Raw genomic sequence first — 24299 nt, 5'->3', positions numbered from 1 at the left:
AGATTATTTCGAGCAATTCTTTCGTTCGTCTCAGCTATCAACTTGAAGGATTCCTCTATAGAAAGTTCTCTTTCGTCATAAACTAAGTTATTCATCTCAGCTAACTTACGTGTCGACTCCTCTAATTTCCTGAGGGACTCTTCTAAAGGAGAAATATAAGAATTTTGCTCGTATGACCGGTGCGTGTGTGGATAGTAATTGGGCTCATCAAGGTATGAGCCATAACCTTGAAAAGGCTGATGTTCCCAACCACTATTCACATTATGGTCAAAGTAGTAACGTCCATTTTGAAACTCAGTCGGATATTCGTTGTATTGGCTCTTGTAATACCAGTTCGACATTCTATTGCAGGGGGGTGTGAGTTGTCACACAAAATAAAACCCACTGACAGGGGATTCGTGGGTGGATAGAGTCTTACCTCCCGTACCAGACGGGCGATGAACCGTTGAAGTCGACTCAGGCCACCGACTCCGATGTCAGTGTACGAACCCGAGGGGCCGAGACAGTATCGTAACTGTCGTCCTTCCCTGCAAACAGTTTATATTTAATCTTAACCCTTCCGTAGGGTTTTAAAAAATAATGTCCAGTCCAAAAATAAAGTCCAAAAAGTGTCCAAAAATAAAAAGAAAAATTAAAAAACTAAAACCCTATTTACAGTTTCTAAAAATAAAACAAAATAACTATATACAAAATATTCTTCTTCACTCCTTTCGGATTCCTTCTTCTTTCCTTCTTTGGCGATGCTTCCTTTTATAGTACTTTTTCTTTCCTTGTAGCTTCGCTCCAATCTGAAAAGAATCGAAAAATACCAAAGGCGTAAAAGAGAACAAAAATTCTAAAAGAAATAAAATAAATCTAAAACCTAAAACCTAATACAAATCCGCGTGGCGGCGCCAAAAATTGATGTAGTTTTGAAAGTGGTAGTAAAGTTCGTTCAACTCGGATTGTGTAAAGGTTTGATTTAAGAACTAAGAATAAAAATACTAAAAATATATTCACAAGGTTGTCACGAATATCGAGAGGTACTGAGACTTAGGATTTCACCACTAATCACATTCAATTGGTTCATATGATGACTCATAACAATTCTAGCTCTTTTGTTGACTCTTTTCTTTGCCAAAAGTAGATTTTATAAAGCATTAGATGTAAATCACAAGCATGACGCATCAAAAGTTCCTAAAACCCAACATGCGACATCAAACAAAATCACAACTAATCAAGAAAAATCATAAATCGATTAAAACAAGTGCAAAAGTCATAAAGAATCAATTATAGTTACCAAGTGATTGTGAAATAGGGCTTCCTCCATCATCCCAGTGTTGGGGTTTAGCTCCTCATGTCAAAAACACGCTCAAAATATTTAATCATGGCTCAAATAGGTGTTTTTATTGAAGAAGTGAATCTGTAACATATATAATTGTTACAGAATCCACTGTTACGGAAGCTGCCCTTACAAATAAATTCTAACAAGAATAGTTGTTGCAAAGCTGTTACAAAGGTATTGGATTTGAAAGATTAGGTAACGGTTTCTTGATAAGTTGCGAAGTGTTCTACGACGTTGTTCTTCAGCAACAGAAACATCTTCTCTGCAACTCTTGATTTTCATCTCTGCAACTTCACCAAGCCCTCAGATCGGTCCCCTAAAGTATCGACTCCCTTCTATGAACTCCCAGCAACTTATATATAGCCAACAGAGCGATTTAATCTCCCCAAAACTTCTCGAAATCTCTTTTTTTCTTTTCTTGGCAGTTACGGCAATAATCTCTTCCCAAAATTGTTTCACGCGTTTCTGAGCTTTCCAACTTATCTCAAACTCTTCCTTAGATAGATATGTATCTTTGGGAAGAGTTTCTTGCCTTTAGTCTTCCTAGAATTCCAAAAATAAGTCATATAGAGACTCGTGCAAAATCTGACTTCTATTTCTTTTTCCGGCTATTCTAGCCAATTTGGGTTCAAACAAAAGACTTCAATAGGCCTGTTTAGGCCTAGTAAGTAAACCCAATCAATTTCATCCATTGAATCACTCTGGAAATCGATCGAATTCAATCCCCAACTCTGCCAGTTGCATGCATATTTTTCCCGCCAAAAACTATAAAACTTGATTCATCTCCTGCGGATTGTCTAGCCCATTCTGGGCAAAAATAAGACCATTACCAGCCCTGTTTAGCCAAGAGGAACAAACCCATTTGATTTCATCCATTGAATCTCCCTAGAACACCTTCAATTCTTCAACCCTAATTTTGTTCTTATTTTCCCTCCAAAATTCAAATTTCAAATGAAGAAGATGACCTCCCCTTATCCAAAGTGAGAGTCCGTATAGTAATTTTCTCCAACGAGCGCAAAAACCACTTTTTTTAGCCAATTTCGCCGCAAAAGCTTATTTCTCCAAAAATACCTACAGGGACATAAAAAGCCATAATAAATATAAAATCGAGCACTAATAATATATACAATTGAGATTATATAAGACACAAAAATGTGCCTATCAAATACCCCCAAACTTATTATTTGCTAGTCCTCGAGTAAATTAAATAAAATAAAATCCTAACTCACTGACGCAGGCATCGTCGATTGCATTTAGCGTATGCAATAAGCCTTTAAACCCCTAAGTGTCCCTAGTGGCGGAGTGTTGTCTCCGGAGGGCTTACAAGAGATATACCCACAAAACCTTTACACTACAGACCCTAGCTATCTGGGCAGAACCTTGGAAGGCACTAAAGAATCTCCTTGGTTGGCATACTTATTGACTACAGGAGGAAGTACCCTGATGCGAAATTCCAATTGTTGTACTCAAGTTTGCACTCAAGCATACTAAAATTCATATAAAGTGACAGAGCTCTACTCAGATAGTCGCACTATGGACATCAATATCCGGAGTCAAAACTAATCACATGCATAGATCAAGAAGATGGATATAGAGAAAAACATAGATGGTTTTGATGTTTACTAAGTGAACGACGTTTCCCATATTTGTCTGAAGGCCTCCGCCAAAATGAACCTATCCTAATGGATTGAGATACTAGTCTGACTAATATCAACACGCTGGCATATACAAGGGAACCAGTGATCGATAATCCTAATTCTAGTTCGACACATCTGCATATACAAGGGAACCAGTGGTCGACTTTATTACTGAATTTTTTTAAGCTTTTTTTCTTTCTTTTTTTCCAACTTTTTCATATTTTTTTTTGATCTGTTTGGTCTAATTGGTCTGGTCTCTCTTCTTTTTTTTTTCTTAGTAACTCAATCACTCTAATTCACCCTAGCATTGGTAACAACTTGAATCGTGGGCCCCACCTATCACTTAGAGAAACATAGTTTAAAAACAAAATAAAATAAAAATAGAAGTGAAAAGGACTCAACGAGATATGGTGAAACTATCATGTTATTTCTAACACCTGAGCTTTGTGCTTTTATGAATAGACTCTTCTAGATGTTTCCATCTAATCAGATTGGTTCCTCAACTCCTACGATCAAAATGCTTCCATCCACTTAGATTAGTTAGTGCAATCCTAAATAGGCATAAATTTTTAAGCTCTGGAGTTTATTAATTCATACTGCAACTAAAAAGTTTCTCCCATACCCCAAAACTTAAATCTAACATTGTCCTCAATGTTCTAAAGATGAAATTAAAAGCATGAACAAGGAGAAACTGTTACCATTTGAAGCAAAAGAGATAAGGAAAGATATTACCATGTCGCATGAATGTTGGGTTACCTCCCAAGAAGTGCTAAGTTTAAAGTATTCAGCCAGACTAAGAAAGGATTAGTCACCTCATAGAATCATAAAGTAATAGCCGAAATTTCTGTGGGTCATCATCAAAACCAAATAGAGCTATCACAAATAAAAGGAATCTGCAACCTGTCAAGAAAATAAACAAATAAAGCACACCCTTGTCTAGTTTCCTGTTTAAGACAACTACATCTAGCTGTGGTTCAGGTTCAGGTTCTATAACTGGGTCCAAATAAAATATTTTCATGGGTTGGAATTCCTCAAAGCTAAGATCCGGTTCAGGTATTAGAGTCTGAAAAAACTCAAGTAAAAATTTAAAAGCACATAATAATAACCTGAACAATTGAGGATTCTTAAAGTCAATCAGTTTTGACTCACACAATCGACCACGATGAAACTGGTGGTCAATCTTAAGCAAATGTATCGACCCTAATCTCTTAAAGTAATTAGGTTTAGTCTCAAAACTAAATAATTGACACATCTGTAATTTATACGTTTCCACAATTGGTTGAAAAATATTTGGTGGGAAAACAAAGTCGATCTTGGTATCATAGCCTGGTCTAACCTCATCAACCAGAGGATGGGTTTCTAACAATTGAACTTCCTTATGGACATTACTAGGTTCAGGAAAACGTGTATGAAGATAATCTTGCAAAATGGTTGAGGCACATATGTCTAGTCTGAAGTGAGGGACCTTTCTAAGAGTTAAGGCACATGGAGAATGATAATCACCCCCAAACTTAGAGTTTTGAGTATCTCTAGATAGACTAGCTACAATTTCCTTAATTTCTAGATCGTTGGAATCCTGAAAATAGTCAATTTCTTCTTCTAGGTTATACTCAAGTGACGCACCATCACTCATATATAATAGTTGTACGAGTTCATTTTCTTCGTCTAAGACCATTGTTTCTAAATCGCTAGACTCTAAAACGGTATTCTCAGAATAAACTCGTTCCTCTAAACCATTATCGACTTCGTAATCAAAAGGAAATACTATATCATCTAAAGAAGTGGTATCTCTAATCAAATCCTCGTCCTTTTGAATAGGTGAATAATCATTAAAATTATCGGGATCTGAACCAGAAATAACACTATCATCATAAAGTTCATTTGGAGTAACAAATTCCTGATCACTATGCCGACATATTTCAAATTCTTCATCAACACTATCTACATCATAATCATCATAATAACATGAAAATGGTTGAACCTCATCTAAACAAGTAGTGTTACCAATTTTATCCTCGTCATCTTGATTATGAAAATAACTATCCTCATTTTCAAGGGTACTATTGGAATCAATGTATTGGAAATTAAGATTATTTCGAGCAATTCTTTCATTCGTCTCAGCTATCATCTTGAAGGATTCCTCTATAGAAAGTTCTCTTTCGTCATAAACTAAGTTATTCATCTCATCTAACTTACGTGTCGACTCCTGGATACACAATAGCAATGAGACTTCCCTTTGCTTCACAAATCATTTTGCTAACATGACCACTGCTGAACCAATATCCATTAATCAAACCCTCATCAACCTCATCCCTACCACTATCACCAATGCTGAAAACATTAACGTTCTAAAGATACCTGATGTTATGGAAATCAAAAATATCATTTTTAGTATGACAGGGGACAAAGCTCCAGGACCTAATGGTTTCCCACCAAATTTTTTTCAGGCTAACTGGGAGATAGTGGGACATGACATCATCAACATGGTCCAAAGCTTCTTCAACTCTGGATTTCTTCTTAAAGAGATGAATTCAACCTTCATTTCCCTTATTCCTAAAACTGAAAACCCCACTACCACATCTCAATTCAGACCTATATCTTTATGCAACACCACCTACAAAATCATATTTAAGCTTCTTGCTCAAAGACTCAAACCCCTTCTCCCTAAACTTATTTCTCTCTTCCAATCTGCTTTTATTCATGGCAGACAAATTTCTTACAACATTGCTATAGCCCGTGAAATCATACACCATATGAATACAAGAAAAGGGAAATGGTACTATGGGCATCAAGATTTATATGGCTAAAGCCTTTGATAGGGTCCACTGAGAGTTTCTCATCAAGATAATGACCCAAATGGGATTTAGAACCCAATGGTGCAACTTAATTCATCAATGTATCTCCACCACCAACCTTGCTCTATTGGTCAATGGATCTCCTGAAGCCTTTATCTATCCTTCTAGAGGTCTCAGACAAGGAGATCCTCTATCCCCTTATCTATTCTTATTCTGCATGGAAGCTCTATCTAGATATCTTGTTTCTGCAGAATCCAAGGATCTCATTCATGGAACAAAAAATTGTACTGATGCTCCAGCCATTATTCACCTCCTTTTTGCTGATGACTGTATGATTTTCTGCAAAGCCAACAAGGAAGAATGCAACTCATCAAGTTTTTCCAAGATTTTAGTCAATCTTCTGGGCAGCTGATAAACTTTACTAAATCTGGTATCTTCTTCAGAAAAAATACTGATCCAGGTATTGCTAATAGCATAAGTAACTTTCTTCAAGTTCAAAGAATAAACATGAAGGATACTTATTTGGGATCTCCTCTCTTTACCAACAGAAGTAAAATTCAAGATTTCAAGCCTTGTGTTGAAAAACTAAAACACAGACTTGCTGGATGGAAAACTACTCTGTCTACAGCTGGAAAAGTTATAATGATTCGAGCTGTCACCTCCACCTCAAGCATATATCAAATGAATTGCTTTAAGATTCTAAAGGGAACCTGTAAAGAGATAAATGTTATACAAAGAGACTTCTTCTGGAACAAAGAACAAGATAAACCAAAAGGTTTTTTCTACATAGCATGGGATGTTGTCAACAAACCAAAGGAACTTGGGGGTCTGTGACTCAATAATATGGAGTACTTCAATACTACTATGATCACAAAAATTGCTTGGAGATTAATTGAAGAACCCAACTCTCTATGGAGCACCACCATGAAGGCAACCCACTTCTCAAACCAAGTAGTCATCAGAATGAGCACCAACCCAAAGCATACTGATTCTTGGATATGGAAAGGTATTTTGGAAGGAATAACATGTATTCAAAACTACTATATCTGGCAGATAAGAAAAGGTACCAGTATACATATTTGGGAAGATAGATGGATAAAAAACTACCCTGACATAATCCAAAAACCCCTTAACTGCCCTTCAAACCTCACTACTGTCAATCAACTTTTCAATACCTCTGGAGAATAGGACTTACATCTCCTAGCTCTATGGTTTACTCAAGATGTTCAAAACCAGATAATCCTTACTCACCACAATCCAAACACTGAAGACACTATAAAGTGGAGTTTAACTCATACAAGGAGATTCACGGTCAAATCCTTATATGACAAGAAAAATCACTAATAAGTATGATAATGATATCTTTATAGCTCCGTGGGAGGATATATGGAAGCTAGATACTACCCTATCCATCCATCTCTTCATATGGGAATGTGCACATGGCATTCTCCCAACTAATGCCAAAACTGCCAGTATTCTGAATTACATTGATCCCATATGCTCCATCTGCAAGAATGTTCATGAAGATATCACTCATGTTCTCCTGACTTGTCCAGCTGCTTCAAATGTCTGGGAAAACCTCTTTGGAGCTTCTCATCAACTATTCACTGCTTTTGGCTCCTTTCATGAGTGGCTCAACAGCTGGTTCCACAATAATAACCCTATTGCAAGTTGGAATGCTACATTTTCTACCATATGTTGGTTCATCTGGAAAGCTAGATGTGATGTGGTCTTTAGAAACACTATCCCTTCAGATGAGAGTACTGCTCTGAAAATTACTCAAGAAATATGCTCCTTTAATAGAGTGATCCATAAACCAGGGCACATTCTGAACAACCTCCATTATCAGAGCTCTGATAATGATCAGACTTTGAGGACTGATAGATTGGCTAGAAATCATATAGAAAAATTTGGAATCACTATTGGCATGCATATCCTGGAAGTGAATAATAACATGTCTAACAGTGATCTTCCATCCTTTACTAACTTTGCTCTTATGGCTTTCACATTTTCAGGTCAATGTGTGGGAGCTAGAAACTTCAAAGACCCTACAATTGGACTCAGCAGAACAGACAGAGCAAGCAGAGGAGCAAATCTAGCACTGGAATGGGGCAAGGAAATGCAGAAAGCCGATATTGATTTTGAGGCAGAAGATGAGGAAATTCTAAAAGCAATTCAAAAAGGATACCAAATACAAGTGCAGGAACGTTTTCAAGGAAATCCCACTATCAGTTATGGAGGAAATTTTGAAGCTATTGATTTTGTCTTAGGCAACCTGATCAAGCTAGCTCCACATCAAAACATCAATGTTGTTAGATTAGCTCAGTTATCTAGTCGTTTTATTTTACTTCAAGACTTAAATTGGAAAGGTCCAAATCTTCAGTTGTTTTTGGCAACTTTACAGTCTACTCAAAACCTTATGTTAAGGATAACTGTAATAACACTCATCAAAACTTGGGGGTTTGTTAGAGCATAGCTCGGTTGAACCCACCAAGTGTTGGTATGTCAAGTTTGGTTGTCATATTTTAGTGAATCAAAACTCATTTAAAGAGTCGCTTGATTATGTAATAGAGACAACTTCGAATAGGTTATCTTGAAAGTATTAGGATATGAGACATTACAAGTATTACGAAGACTTGAAGAACTGAAGAAGTAAAGATCTACAACGATAACATCATCCTTCCACTTGAGGTTAGTGATATTTGACTTGAACTGTTTCATTCCCTATCGTATCTTTCAAGTCGTGCATATTGAAAACAAAACTGCGAAGCATGAATGACACTCTAGTTAGACATAATATTAAGGAATACAATACGAGGTTTATTGCTTAACCATTAAACTTTGTATATAAGACATCGACATAATCGTTTGAATGCTATTGTGATTATGTATGGGTATGAGGTGAGGATTTCATCCTAGCAAACAATGTTCTACATGTGTTTTAAGGAATTAAATTCATGAACTTGTTTTATGAATCGAAAAGGAAATCGCCAGGCATTATTGGTATTGTTATTCATTACATATATTGTGAACAACCAATATGTGTGATTAGTATAACCGCTCATGACTTGTTTATGTTCTTGGTAAAACTATTCACAAAGGCCTGACTTTTGTATTGGTATGACTTTTATTAGTGAAACCGAATTTGGAATATATTGCATCTCTTGAGAATATCTTAGGTTTTGGAAATTCCTTGGTGTCCAAACTTCCTTGGTCTATAAATATGAAAGTTTGCGTTTCGAGCAAACTAATCCTTCGTGACAGCAAACTTCCTCGGTTGTGTTTTTTCTGGTGAAGCCGCCTATTCGGAGAGGAGAGTAACCTAATTATGCGAAATCTCTTACGGCCGCGCAGTTTAAAGTCTTCTTTGGGGTTGAGAAGGTCTATTAGTACCATTATGGGGAAACTAGATAATTGTGGTTTATCTTTTGTTTTCGATTGATTTGATTGACTAACGGTGGTTGAACTTTAATTGCACCTAGTTTGTTTATGCTTGAGAATCTTCTCTTCTAATATAAGACTCACTCAAACTAGATCGAACTTTCGACGGGGATCTTTAGACTGTTTGTAGATCTAAAGACGTACGTCTTGTGATAATCCATTGTTAATAGACTTCGTTCTGTGCATGATTGATCACAAGAGATTCAAGTTGATTGTGTGCAGGTGTTTATTGAAGATCTAAGAAGATTTGAAGACAAAAAAGATATTGAAGATTTCTAATTTGGGGTTCATAATCTTTGGTGTGCACAATACTTGTTTCGGTATAGAGGATCCAACTATAATCGGTTTATCTTTATGGTAGATTAGATTGATTAGTTGTGTAGATCGGCATCAATACAATTCTTTGTGATTAAAAATATTGATTGCAAAATCTTAACAATTACTTCGGTAGTTGATCATAAGATAGATCTAAGAACCCGACGAAGGAGTTTATTGAGATAAACAGAAGAGCCTTTGTCGAACTCACATCACTTGGTTGAAGAGAGTTTCTACCAAACAGATTTGTTGTTCCTTTACTGTTTGGAATACGAACCAAAGGAATTGTTCCAAGTACGTGACTTATTCATAAGTTGGAGGCGTGGGAATACAGACGGAACTAGTAATATCATAGATTTAGTAATATCCAAATCTATGATATTACTCAGAGCGGGATTCTTTATGGACCTGGTGGCTAGTACGCTTTGTTCACTGATAAAGATGCTAGTAGAGCCCTTGCAAAGATAACCTTGGAAGATGAGGATCTAACTGGTGGTATCACCAGCCTTGGCCCCTTTGAACTTTGAGGCTTCATAAGATTGGGAGAACAACATGAACAAATCCATATCCGGTGATATTAATGTGCCACTTTTATATTTACATAATTGTACGTTTTACTCTGGTGCGTATGCACCGGGTTAGGGGTTTGTAAATTAGAACAAGTTATGCGAGCTCACAAGTCACAACTAACAAACAGAGATAACAAAACCTGCATATTTTTAACCTCTCTTCAGTTGGCATCTCCGATCATGAATTTATGGTTTTTCCTGTTAAGATTCCAGTGATCCTCGGCAAATTTAGGATTACAAATGATATTATACCACCTCTTGCATACGAATTTGAAAACGGAGGATGGATTTCGCGGGTAACCTTAACAAAATCTCTAGTTGGATCTTCTCTGGAATCTTTTCAGGAATCTTTCCTGGAGTCCACATTGTTGCTTCCATTCATGAGAAATTGTGATGTGATCTGGTGTGTCGGGGCTAATTCTGTATATATATATATATATTACAAAAAGAAATTGTGCTTGTGTAGACCGATAAATCCGACCATCGATTTCGTCATCCCACGGTACGAATCGAGAGTTGGGCGAGGGATATTTTCGAGCGTCGGATCTCTTGGGTTTCCTGATTTTATCACGGTACCTTTAATAACGTGGTTTCCTAATGCCGACACTAATTGTGTATGGTACATTCAGCATATTTCCGTCCATATCACGGTTTCCTAACTACTATATTATAAAAAGAAGTTGTGCTTGTGTGGACTGATAAATCCGACCATCGATTTCGTCATCCCACGGTACGAATCGAGAGTTGGGCGAGGAAATTTTTCGAGCGTCGGATCTCTTGGGTTTCCTGATTTTATCACGGTACCTTTAATAACGTGGTTTCCTAATGCCGACACTAATTGTGTACGGTACATTCAGCATGTTTTCGTCCATATCACGGTTTCCTAACTACTATATTATAAAAAAAATTGTGCTTGTGTAGACTGATAAATCCGATCATCGATTTCGTCATCCCACGGTACGAATCGAGAGTTGGACGAGGGATATTTTCGAGTGTCGGATCTAGGGCTGCACAAGACCCGCCCACGATACCCATACCCACCCGTACCCGCTAAACCCGTGGGTTTTTAGTCCATACCCGTCCGTTGTGGGTGCGGGGTTGGTTATGAAAAAAAAATACCCGTTGTCCGTGGGTGCGAGGTTGGTTTTAGCTCATACCCACCCATACCCGCCCGAAAAACCCGCAAGATATAATGTAACATACGTTTTGATATTTTTTGATTGCTACAAATTATGCAAAGTTATTGGGAATCGAAAAAACTTTCGTACCTGGAGCAGCGTACCCAATCGAGCCATTTATCCTGACTGAAGTACCAATGTTGTGATCTTCCGATTCTACATTGGTAGTGACTTCACCTAGAAACTTAGCTAATCCAAAATCGCCGACATGACCATTCATATCATTATCAAACAAAATGTTGCTTGGCTTTAGATTACAATGGACTATTGGCGTTTGCTTGTGGTGATGGAGATAATCTAATGCATATGCAACATCTATGGCTACATTCAGTCTCTCTTCGAAACTCAATGATCTCCTTGTCAAACTTTGAAGTCGATCGTCAAATGTAACTGGGTGCAACCGGTTCTCGAGACTCCCATTTGGCATGAACTCAAAGACTAGAGCTTTGAATTCATTTCCATTAAAATCGACGCTAGAACAAGATGTCAATATCTTCACGAGACTGGGATGCTGGATGGAACTTAATGTTTTGAATTCAGCCGTGAAGTTTTTGAAAGATTCTCGTCTTTGAAGATCTAGTACTTTCACTGCAACCACAGTTGCTGTTTCCTGATTTACTGCTAATACACCTCTGTTATTGACTTCTGTTGACTGTTATTGGCTTTGTTGAAAAAAAGCGGGTTAAACCCACTTAAACCCATACCCGCCCAACCCGCAGCGGGCGGGTATTAACACCCGCCCGCTGTTTGTGGGTGTGGGGTTGGTTATAAAAATAAAAACCCGCAGCCTATGGATGCGAGGTTGGTTTTAGCTCATACCCGACCATACCCGACCATGTGCAGCCCTAGTCGGATCTCTTGAGTTTCCTGATTTTATCACGATACCTTTAATAACATGGTTTCCTAATGCCGACATTAATTGTGTATGGTACATTCATCATGTTTCCGTCTATATCACGGTTTCCTAACTACGAACAATCAAAGGACACGACCATTTTCCTAATTCCAAAGGTTTTCCGATTTTCTGTTGACTAAAAATACCTTTCCATTGCTACCTTTGGTGTTAATTAAGATTGATTTACAGTTCAATGGCTGCGCTTCCTAGCTATTCTGAAAAACAGATCTTTAAAACACATTCCCAATCGAGAAATACTGGATTTGATTTAATTTTTTAGCTTTCTCTCTTAGAACTCTAACCTTAGCAGGCTTGTTTTTTATTTCAATTTGTCCCTCACCCTCTTATCTTATGCATCCCTGGTTAATGGCAAGGTTATCTTCTTCCTTTCTGAGATTTATCTCCTACAAGTAAACCGAGATCTTTAATATATATTGCAAAATTTAATCCGTTTAATTTTAATCGCCCAGATTTTAGTTTGGAAGAGTAAAACCTAATTAGTTTTTGGGTTTTTTGCGATTGTCTCTACTTCTGTATTCTCCAGGTTTTACACTAGATTTCAGGTGCAGCTTGATTTTGTGAATTCAGTTTATGACTCTGCTCTAATCTCATAACCCAGTTTGTTTCGATTTTGCAGCCATCAACACCTTAATCCAAAAAGTATTCTTACGTGGTTGTTCTTTTGTTGTTCAGCCCTAAATATTGGGTTTGCTTCTATGATTTCAGGTGATAAATTTTTGGTTGTACTTCTGCTTCTTTGAGTGATTACTAATTTACTATCTTAATTTTCGACGGGTTGCAGGTATTTGATTAATATAAATTGTAGTGTCTGGATTGTGTATTTTAATTTTGTGAATCTATTCTTGCTATGGATCGTTCTTATCGGCACTTTTTTTTTGTATTGCAAAGCTGAAGATATTATTTTTGCCAAGCTATCAAACTTAAGGTTTTGCAGGACATTGTGCAACTTAAGGTATTATTTTGGACAACAACCTTGGGAAAACATGGGAGTCGCTGGGAGTTCACTAGGTAGACTACTAATGGTTTTTACTGTTGCCTTTAAGAACCCTGGACATCATTGTTTATTCTGCTTGGCCATATAGACATATAGTGCTTCTATTATGGTATTGAATAATCAAACGGGTGGCAATGCTCAATAATGGTCTATTGCTGTTTAAGCCATTGCAGCTGGTAAAGATTGAACAAGTGCAGGTAAGCGTTTTGTACAATAACTTATTGCACACTCATTCCTCATTGATTTCAGCTGAATATAAGAGTCAGCTATTAATATTTTGCTGATAAGATTTGCTAATTTAAATTCAAATCTTTCGTTGGCTGTTGGTTTGTGTACATTTTACTTGCTGTTTGTGGTCCATAATGGTAAACTATGAACCACCTATTATTAACACATGTTTACCCGCCAAAGTATATAATTCAGAGATCCGTGAGAATGTGTAATGACAAGGTAGTGACTGTTTCCCTTGATTGCAGTTGTTAGATGGCCAATCTAAGCCATGAAGTAGGTGGTGAGATTGTTATATATCGGGAATGACATAGTGATGCAGTTACGATCCCAAATGGTGTAGACTGTAGATATATTCTAACATTGGTAAACAAAGAACAAAAAACGGCATGATATCCTTGATGAACTATGCATGCAGATACTAGCACAATAATTTCCATTGACGATGTTGATGATGAAGGTTACAGTCCTTCCCCTAACAGTGGCATCAGTTAAACCATATATTTACTTCTCTTAGAATCAAGAATCATAGATATGTTGATGAAGGTTAAATCAAAGAAGATATATAATATGCCAGTTATTTCAGTCTAGACTCTTCAGAGTTGGTGAGTTAGTTGTGAAAAGCTGATTGTATTACATCGGGAATACGAAGTAATTTTAGCATGTGACCTTCAAGTTTAAAGTGGGTATAGATAATCAAAGATAAATAGTCCACGATCTAATCAGTGCATGGAGACAACCGACGATTATAATATATTTGATGATATTAGAGTCTGGACATCAACAGAAAGATTCCCGAAAATTAACCAGTGCATTTACAGACTAGACTACTTGATAGGATCACATCCATGGGTATATTCCCTCTAATCACGACATGAACTTTTTTTTTTCTTTTGTGAAAATTATGTAAAAGGCAACAAATTTATTCTCCATTACAAGAAAGTACGATTCCACGGCAATTATCAAGACAAAGTAAGTAACATGGTAGTCCAAACACCGAGTCTCAAATCCCAGTATATGTTGTACAATTATAGAATGTAGTTTCCAAGGTTTGTATTTTTTGCCACGACCATGAATTTATATAAGCCAAGCTTGGAAGTAATTATCCGTGAGTAGTAGACTCTCGAACTAACTAAATATTGGGACCGTTTTTACTTTCTCAATTTTGTTTTCTGTGCTTTTTAATTTTTGTGTTTTTTGTGCTTTTAGGATATTTTCTGATTTGTTGAGATACTCCCTGTGTTATTCATTCTTTTTCTGCGGCTCTGGAACCAGAGTTTAGCAACCATGTAGCAGAAGATACTCCTGCAAAACAACAGCTTCACTGTGTGGTAAAAGACTTTGAAATTTTTTCAGTTCTTTAATTATCAAAAAAATTATTTTCATGATTTGAATTTTGTATAAATTGAACAGAATGCGTCAAGAATAGTATGAGGTAAGCCTCAATTGGAGAAATTAAGCAAGTTTATTAATATCCTTCCAATCTGCCTTTAACAGGTCCCAATTAATTTGTTTCCACCAACAAAACACTAAGATATATAGAGGCCACCGACTAATTTGATCTGACCAACAAATTACTAATGCATACTTCAGAGGCCACAGCCGCGGCTGAAAGTCCCGGCTAATTTGAAACGTCCAACAAAAAACTTAGGCATATTTAAAAGTACACGGTAAGCTCGGCTAATTTGACCAACAAAATACTATGGCATGCTTAAGGGGCCACGGCCGGGACTGTAAGCCCCGGCTAATTCGGTTCGACCAACAAAACACTAGGCTTGCAGGCCCCAACTAACTTATAGGCTCGATGTTTGACAGTTCTAATCTAATCGGTTTTGTTAATGACTAAAATTTTGTGGGAGAGTATTGAGCCGACCAAACAACAACAACAAAAAATCGGAAAAGGTTGAGCCCCGGCGATACCTAGTATATATATATATGTGTGGTGTGGTGAATATTTTAGGAATCCCGGGGATTTCCTAACTCGGTGATTCCAAAAAAACGATTTTTTAGGGACCATGGTTTTTTTGAGGGGACAATGGTTTTATTAGGCCACCTTCCCTATAGTTATAAAACATTGAAATGACTAACCTACCTTTAACCTAATTTAATTTAAAACCAACCCAATAACCACCTATATATATATAACCACCACCTCCTCCCACCACCACCTCCCACCATCGCCGATTACCACCACCACCACCTCCGATTACCACCACCACCAACCACCGCCGCCCACCACCGCCGATTACCACCACCACCAACACTATATATATATATATATATAGCTTAATTTAAAACATTAACAAAGATATTCTCACAAACACATTACTTGTCATTCGTTTTTGGTTAAATAAATGAGAAGTAATCATTAAAATGAGTTGAAAATGGAAATTGCAGAGAGGTTTAATAGAGGGTTTTTTTTTCAGAGAAAAATTCGGTTATCACGAATTAATTTTTTCTTAACCGAACTCAGAGTTCGGTTGATTCGCAAAAAAATATTTTTAACTGAACTCCTTGTATTAGAACAACACAAGTCCATAAGTTCGGTTCCTTCACAGAATAAGGATATCACCGAACTTTAGTTTACGAAAATAATGAGAAGTCCACAAGTTCGGTTCGTTCGCAAAAATGTTAAGTTTTCTTTGTAACCGAACTCTACCTTTGAAACTTCGTAACCGAACTCTACCTAATTCGCCAGGAAATAAATTTCGTAGTAACCGAACGTTTGCCTAATTGCATATATGCATATATAAGCCTAGTTCGGTTGATTCGCAAGATATGTTGAAGTTTGCGAACCAACCGAACTTTTAACACTAGGTTACTTTTAACCTGCAGTTCGGTTGGGAACTTGGTTGCATTGAAGTCTGCGAACTAACCGAACACACAAGATGTACCCAAATAAATTGTTAAGTTCAAAGTTCGGTTACCTACCATTTTATCCTAGGTAACTGAACATTACACTGTATGACCAAAACCTCCATTAACGAGCGAGTTCGGTAACCTGCGGGTTTGAAAAACGTAACCGAACTACACTTTCAGGTGTGTTCGGTTACATGTTCTTGACATATGGTAACCGAACTGGCCCAAATCTACATAAAAATTTTCATTTTTTTTGAAAGTTTGGAGCAATTCAACCAACATTATCTAAGTTACCTGGGTACCCCAAATACCCTTCCTCCGGTTGTGGTTGGTAAAATCCATCGTTTTTCATGTTTTCCTTCTTCATCTTCTCTAACTTTACTCTCTCAATAATTCTACTTCTTAAAAAAAAAACCATCTGATTTTTTTAATCTCACTAATTATCTTTAACTTAATCATCTCACTAATCATTACACTAACTATTATTAACACTAACTAATCATCACCCAAAATTAATCAGGAGGGTAATTTAGGTATTAATATAAATATCTAGATATGGAGTGACCTAGATTTACTTCTAATTTCTTTACCCAAAATAAAACCATGGTCCCCAAAAAAAACCACGGTCTCCAAAAAATACGGTTACTGGCCATTATTGCAAAATCCATTAATCAAAGAACTAGTATAAGTTATCACATCATGACTACAATCCCATGTAATAATCTCCCTGTGCAAGTCTAGAACAATCAAGACTGATTTTGCCAGTTCTACCAATGCCCCCATGTAAGACTCCCCACATGTAGAACATCATTCTCAACATTTCCTCAAACAGTAAGCGGGACATTTCAGAAAGCATGTTATAAAGTTGAAAAGCAGCAGTATTCATCGTGTCATAGACTTGGGAGTTGGGACTTCTTTCATATCTATATGAAGCTCGTAGCTGCTGACAATAACCACTATGAGGATAGATGGATTGTAGCTCTTATTGAGTAAGAAAAATATAAGACAGTAGACAAAAGAAGAAGGATTAGGAATATCAGATCAACTGCCGTGATACTTCAAATTTTATTGTCAAAAATTCTGAAGATGAAAGGACGAGTACACTTCCAGTCATTTATCATGGTCTTCTCTTCATAATACTACAGTATGTCAAGAAACATATACTACAAAATACAAATTTGAAACCAAGAAGCGGTCTTAAGATAAACTGCTGAGTGTAGTTAACCATGAGCGATCACAAGGACAACCAATCTCAACCCCACCATTTCCAACTCCATCATCTTGCAAATATTACTTCAGTTGGCAAGGCAGATACTGCCAGATCTTGGTTTTCTTGCTGGTAGGACTGGTAATGGAGCTTTGCCTTCGAGGATCATAACTGCCTCCGTTCTCTCTATGAACAAGTCAGGAAGAGAAAGCCACCTAATCACACTGGAGTAAAAATAACAGAAACCCAAACATTATCAGGACATGCCGAATTTGGACAGAGCCGATTGGAACAAAGTTGAGAATGCTTCAGAGAGACTTTGATCATCGGCTTTCAACTTCATCTGTGCCTTCGATGTTGATGTATTAATGACGCACTCCACCAGAAAAAATGTAGTCGCCTCCTCTGCTTTTTGAGCATAAAAGAAAAACTTGAAGTTTGGAGCTTGGCCACCTGAGGCAATGCAATGAACTGAATGTGCTTGCATGTGTCTGAGGAGTACTTGTGGAGATGTCAGTGCTGCAATTCCTTGGGGGTTCATAGAGATTTCCTGCAGGCAAAAATTAATTGTAAGAAGAATATATGAAAGATGTTTAAATGACATTCAACAGTCCAGCGAAAAAGAAATACAATTCTTGCCAAATGTTTCAAACTAAGGATGGATCTCAAAGGCAACAGTATGAGGAGCGAGAATTTTACTCATTCATGAAATGGATTAACTGAACCTTCGTTCAGGAAAGAACTAGACACTTTCGATAAGCTAGGGTGTTTCAAACTGTTTTTGGAAACACAAGAACTTGGTTCAGAATTAAACGAGTTTTTGGAAACCCCTGTCATGGACCCAGTTTCAAACTGTTCAACCATAAGTTTCTCTCAGTAAAAACTAAGGCCTTGCTTGTCAGGTAAAGAATAGAACAAGAAACAAACTTTGCAAAACCTCAGCATCGAAACATTGGACCTACAAACACTAATGGATCGAGATGTGTCTCTAACACAGGAGCACTGAGAAGCAGGGATAAGAACAGAACATAACTTCGGAAATATAAGTTGAAGAGTGATACATTACAGGCAAGAAGATTATATCAATCCATTGAAGAAACGAACTACATAAAGCCAAAACATAAGGAAATGTGTAGTAAACCTGAGTCAAAGATACTGGTAGCTGTGCCCATTTCCTCTGGAATGAGCTTGGTTCAAGAACTGCCCTTGCATTAAGATTCAATGAAGGAGGTGCAGGTATAGGTGCAGGTGCAATTGCTGGACCTAAACCAAGAAGATCATCAATCGCGAAGGAAGGCTGTGGACCGCTGGAGTTCGATATTGTCAGTTGTGAAGTGGCCTGAGCTACAGAAGAAGCATCATATGAAGAAGTATTGTATGCAGAACCATTACTGATAAGACCTTTACTTTCTTCCTTTTCTGAAGTACTTAGTAGAAGATCATTGTCACTAGCTTCAACTCGGTGTGCCGGCAATACATTATCTACAGATTCTGCTCCCACTGACAAACTTCCAGGATCTTCCGAAAACTCAAACGGCCCCCTATGCTCTTTATCAGTAAACATATAGGAAGGCTGCAAAAAAAAAAATATGTCAGTTCACAGAAGCTAAGATTCTAATTCTGTGAGTATTTAGATATGACTTCAGACTTTAAATACACACCAAATAACAAAAAATCTAGACAACCCAGTAGAAAGAATCATTTCAAAACTGATGAATCCCCATATAAATAAGTAAGAACAAATCGTCTCCAAAGACAAACAATGTGAAGGTTGATGCATATTAAAAGTGTATTTAGTTAACAGTGCAGTGGATCTGTTAGCTTTTGAATGCCTTTCTAATTTAGTGGGGAACCTAGAGAGCACATGAAGTACTTCGGTTTCTGTATTGCTTCTGAGAACCATTAGGTAAAAGAGCAATCTGCTCTACAAACATGGTAATTTGTATTCTCAGGTTTATGATTATACATGCGCCTCACTTCTGCATAATCTAAAAGACCTTATAGATTTTCTAGCAAGACACTTATTTACAAAAATGCTTATTGGGAACAGAATCATGGTACCTTCTGGTAGACAACAGACAGGCTATTGAATTCGTCAAATATGCGATCTTTGACTTCACTGTTCTGAGTATCAGCAAAGACAGAAACCGCTTGCTTTGGAGGGTTAACCACACGTTCTGCTACAGATACATTGTTTTGCAAAAGTCTGTAGTAGAATAAAGCTCTATCATGAACATCCTGCAAACACACAACTGCTTAATAGAACACTCGTGCAAAGTAGTTAATACACCGTAGAAGTACATCAACTAGAACTCTTAACATGTTTTTCTGCTTTGAAAACATTAATGCAGATCAACATTTACCTGGTGAGAATCAGCAAGTCCTGCAGCCAATGCAGCTCCCAGAGTTTTCTGTGTCTCGGGTGGCCTTCTAAAGAAACATTTAAGAACTGCAGTAAGAAGGTGCAGTCGGACCTGTAAAAATATGACAGATTGATATGTAATCAAATGTATAAGAACGATAAGAAGAGCGAGTCTTATCAAAACAGACTAATCTCATGGTTCTGAGTTTCTTTCCCATGACTTCCTATTCAGATTATAAAGTTATTAGAAGGTTGAGAGGGAAAATGTGGACGTAAATTATGTGCATGACCATTGGATACCAGTAGGCTGTCTTGGTTTACATAGGCCTCTCCAACTACTGAACTTCTCCAAGATCAGAACGACATGGAGACAAAAGAAGTTATAAGGGGCATACTACAAGGATAACTTGAAGAAGAAGATGATTTCACCTCTGGAGAATGTTCTTCGTCCCAATCTTCAATAAGGGTTTCCAGAACGTAGGGAGCATCAAGCATGTCGTGAGAATACTCTCCCAGCATCCATATAAGAGAAGCCTTGGCCTTGGGTTCTTGGACATTCTTGCTGCTGATATTCCCAACAACTGCTATACAGTCCTGACTCCATTGAGGATATTTTCGTAAGAGATCTTTCACAAGCACCTGCAATTGCAACAGCATCAGATCTGCTAACAACAGTTGAGTTGTATTGTATAATGGATATTTACAACTGTATTCATAAAAAATAAATGTACCAGAGTTTCAGCAGTCACATAGTCCTTTTCCATCTCAAGAAACTGAAGAAGTCTGTCAACAATAGCATTAACATCATACTGCTGTAGTGCTATTTTCCCAACAGCTCGCACTGACTCTCTTGCAATGGGCACGTCAACATTTGCAACATATTCACATAACTCCGTCACTGAAATGACTCAATAAAGTCATGCAACAGTATATGAAAATCTATCGACTGTGAGCATAGCTTGATGAGAGAAGGACTCATCTAAGAGACGAAACGAAAGAAATAAAGATATGCCAAAAAGATGGCTTAGTTACCAATGTCATATGTGTTACTCTCGTTTGCCACTGCAGTCAGCATATCGAGCTTCAACTTCTTAACATAAGATGGCTCATTGTACTGGCAATAGAAATGCTTGTAGTCCGAAGAAAAAAGAATTGGTGCTCGCATAACCAAAAGATGTAAGTGGCTCAATACAGCATAAGATTGTTCTGGACTTCCAGAGCTCACTAGAGTGAGCAGAGGTGCTTTAATACGTTCATACACCTGCACTTCAAAGAAATGCAATTAAATTCAGAAAGTAACAAGAGAATTGGTTGCTATCATGGGAACAAGACCACCAGCTTCAGCCAGTCAGTCAAAATCGACTGAACTAACGCCATAACAGGTGTTCAAAAAAAAAAGCACAACTAGCAGTACTCTCATTGTACTCTAATAATTATATTAAGTTTCGCAACAACTGATGGCTTTTATGCCTCCATTCTTTTTCGCGTCCAAAGGCTGACACATTTTGTTTACTGTAGATTTACTGTTTAAACTTTTTTAGCCTTCTGTTTCTGGTACACATGTTTGTTTACTTAAGGATAAATGAGGGAGCATAAGATGCTCATCTCACTTGTGAAGATGCTCCTCATTTAGTACGGAGAACCCCAATTGAATCTGTATTGGTACAGAAAGATTCCTCTTGATATGAAGCTACTTTTCGTAGATCCCATATTTGAAAGTTATAGTATGTTTTCTACAAGATACTTATTCAACAATAAATGAAATAGAAAAAGAAAAGAGAATATTGTCATAAGCACCTGTTGGTGAACATCCGCCATAGACAGGGTCAAGTGCAGGAATAGCTTAGTAGTTGCTAAGACAACAGCACCATTTGCATGTTGAAGTCTATCCTCGAGGAGATTCAAAATATCGAATATCTCATTGCTATCTGTGGGTACATATTTGGAGACCAAGTCAAGTACAAGACACTGTGCCCATTCACTGAATTCTCTGATCCTGCAAAACCAAGGGAGAAAAAGGCTGATTAAAGCATAACCCTTTTAAGAAGTTGCTGCATATGATGCTTCATTTTGATTCATATGATTAATACGGAGTTGACATATTGTACAGAAGCATAACTAGCATGACAGAACTATTTCTTGAGAAGAACATACTAAAGCTATGTAATTGAACCAGTGAATGTAAAGAACGAACCGGTTCAAGAGGTAATATACTACAGGCTTGCTAAGCAAACCTTCTCTCTCCCTAGAAGCTTCTTCAGAGTTACTTGCTTCCAAGCTCCAAATCTCTTGTAAAGCAGATAAACTATTTGCTACTACCTGGCAAAACATCACACCAAAACAACCAAATTAATAGGCATCCTACATGTATATTTGAAAACTAAAACACGTAAGGCTAATTTCAACAGAAATAGATATGATGGCAAACGTACTCTCTTTCAAACAAAAGTGTAACTAGTTCATTACGAGAGGATTATGGCTATCATGAGGAATTGAATAAGTAAACCGATTGGTTAAAGCAGCCCAGCTAAAACTGCACTGAAAGATCAGTATACATTTGACCTTAACATTTACATGAGCTACATTTTCTCATTTCACAAACAGACAAGTGGAAAACTAACGTAACCTTTTGGTCTGTGTTGTCAGGTCTGTCTGTCTTCACTTTTTTGTAACCTTTTGGCTTTTGAATAAAATTGGTTCGTATACCCAAAAAAAAGACAAAAAAAGTAGAGAAACTCTATACAGGTTGAAAGTAATACGAGTGCTAAAGAGTCTATGTTCAAACCAAAGCAAACCAAACAAGAAACTTAAAACTGAATGCCCATAGTGTTTTGCTACCTCAGCCTTGTAAAACCTACTTTCTTCAACCTCTCCAATAGTTCACCCAATTTACTAGCCCATTGACATCCCTAATATCATTTGAATCAGATAAATCCTAGTTTGCCACATGCAAATACAATAGAATCTGTTATTACTATCGGTTACTATTCTCAACCACCAAGTTTATATCTCCTTACCATCCCTAATCCCCATTGGGCTATCCTAATCCAGTACTATTGTTTTCCATCAACAAGTTTATAGTTTTTCTTCCCACTCTAATCAACATTATTGGTGCATGCATCCCATGTGGATGCCATATCCATTGTTGGATGAGCAAGTCCCATTGGGGTTAACGATTGCACATGAATAGGGCACCATAGAGCACCAATTGCACTAGCATTCGAGCATTTTGCTTCAAATTCAACGAATCATCATTACTTACAAACCACAATAACTGATCAAAAAAGATAACTTAGAAAGAAAAAGATTAAAAAAAAAAAAAGTCTAAGAATGAACTGATGAATGGATACCTGAGAATCAGAATCATTAAGCAGCAACATCTTCAACGTAGACGGAAAATCAGCATCGATACAAGTAGATGGTGAAATATGATATAATTTCAAAACACCAACAGCAGCAACAGTTCTAACATAAGGATTCCCATCTTTCAAACCTAAACCTAACGGACCAACTAAATACTCAACCAAATTCGTAACTCTCAATGAACACAAACTCCTCAATGCTAATCCTCTGATCATTGGATCTTCATCTCTACAATCTTTCTGTAAGAAATTAATAGTTAATAATGCTAGATCTGGATTCCCTTTAGCATAATTACCAACATATAAATAACACATTTTCTTTAACACTATATCATGTGTTGCTGAACACATAACCATTTCGCTGAACAATGATGATACATCTATTCCCACTGTCATGTATGATATCACTTTCTTGAATAACTCTCTTTTTGAATCGTCTGTTCCTGGTGCTCTACTTCCAGCTAGTTGTCGTAACTGTAGCTTCAAATCTGATACTTCTCCTTTCCTGCAAAGAGAAAAACGAGTCAATTAGGGCTTTTGTTGGAGTCAAATTAGGGAATTTGAGAATTTTGTTTGAACTTACCCAGAAGGTTGAGATGGAGATTGAGATTTCGATGCTTGTGGTGGAGGAGCCATTGTTTGATTAGGGATTCAAAATTTGATCAATTAGGGATTTCGATCATCAACAGAAGTGTCTGAAGGAGAGACTGAGACTTCTAACTTCTGAGACCTGGCTGACTGCGAGCTTTACAATGGTCGTCCGACTCAGCCCATTGGTGATTCTCTCAACAACCATGTAATCGTATGCCTATGGCGTAAATTAGTGACTGGAATCAAAGATGGCTACTATGGGGACACTGATTTTCAATAAGGGGTCATATGGTAGGAAAGACCGCCTACAATCTCATTAGCGGCGTGGCAACCAGAAGCTGAACTGCTGAAGTAGCTTTTACAAGTGAAAAGCAGAAAAGCAATTGTTCCACGAAAAAGATACATTTTTTCTTCCAGAAATCATTCTCAAATTTAGTTGTCAAACTAACTTTTAACTTTCCAGTTTAACTAACTCGAAAAATTACTTTTCATGTGGAATCCAATACCTTATAGGCGGAGTG

At 37.2% G+C, this 24299-nt stretch overlaps 2 protein-coding genes across 2 annotated transcripts; both read right to left on the bottom strand.

Annotated features, from left to right (window-relative positions):
- Nucleotides 1-11311: 11311 nt before the first annotated feature.
- Nucleotides 11312-12175, bottom strand: LOC113315928 (probable LRR receptor-like serine/threonine-protein kinase At3g47570). Its single transcript, XM_026564172.1, has 2 exons — nucleotides 12089-12175; nucleotides 11312-11911 (listed from the first exon to the last, which is right to left on the bottom strand). Exons 1-2 carry the CDS (start codon nucleotides 12173-12175, stop codon nucleotides 11312-11314), a joined length of 687 nt encoding a protein of 228 aa, XP_026419957.1.
- Nucleotides 12176-17283: 5108 nt separating this feature from the next.
- On the bottom strand, nucleotides 17284-23952 carry LOC113317889 (beta-adaptin-like protein A). The gene is made up of 11 exons (XM_026566010.1): nucleotides 23771-23952; nucleotides 23176-23692; nucleotides 22020-22144; nucleotides 21623-21821; nucleotides 20858-21086; nucleotides 20557-20723; nucleotides 20255-20464; nucleotides 19827-19937; nucleotides 19525-19701; nucleotides 18605-19036; nucleotides 17284-18013 (listed from the first exon to the last, which is right to left on the bottom strand). The coding sequence occupies exons 1-11, from the start codon at nucleotides 23821-23823 to the stop codon at nucleotides 17720-17722; spliced, it is 2514 nt and encodes an 837-aa protein (XP_026421795.1). The 5' UTR covers nucleotides 23824-23952; the 3' UTR covers nucleotides 17284-17719.
- Between the last annotated feature and the right edge of the window lie 347 nt (nucleotides 23953-24299).

Source organism: Papaver somniferum, chromosome 10 (assembly GCF_003573695.1).
Source record: "Papaver somniferum cultivar HN1 chromosome 10, ASM357369v1, whole genome shotgun sequence".
Taxonomy (NCBI): domain Eukaryota; kingdom Viridiplantae; phylum Streptophyta; class Magnoliopsida; order Ranunculales; family Papaveraceae; genus Papaver; species Papaver somniferum.
The sequence above is the reverse complement of the archived record's forward strand: the minus strand, read 5'-3'. Positions and strand labels throughout refer to the sequence as shown.

What these genes read in the sequence shown, in the direction of transcription:
- LOC113315928 (XM_026564172.1), bottom strand. Translation starts at nt 12,175, where the DNA reads ATGTCGGCATTAGGAAACCATGTTATTAAAGGTATCGTGATAAAATCA. An exon ending in CTAGGGCTGCACATGGTCGG is followed by an intron (nt 11,912 to 12,088) that starts GTATGGTCGGGT and finishes AGCCAATAACAG; the next exon opens with TCAACAGAAGTCAATAACAG.
- LOC113317889 (XM_026566010.1), bottom strand. Translation starts at nt 23,823, where the DNA reads ATGGCTCCTCCACCACAAGCATCGAAATCTCAATCTCCATCTCAACCT. An exon ending in ATGTGACTGCTGAAACTCTG is followed by an intron (nt 20,465 to 20,556) that starts GTACATTTATTT and finishes TTGCAATTGCAG; the next exon opens with GTGCTTGTGAAAGATCTCTT. An exon ending in ACGAAGAACATTCTCCAGAG is followed by an intron (nt 19,938 to 20,254) that starts GTGAAATCATCT and finishes ATATTTTTACAG; the next exon opens with GTCCGACTGCACCTTCTTAC.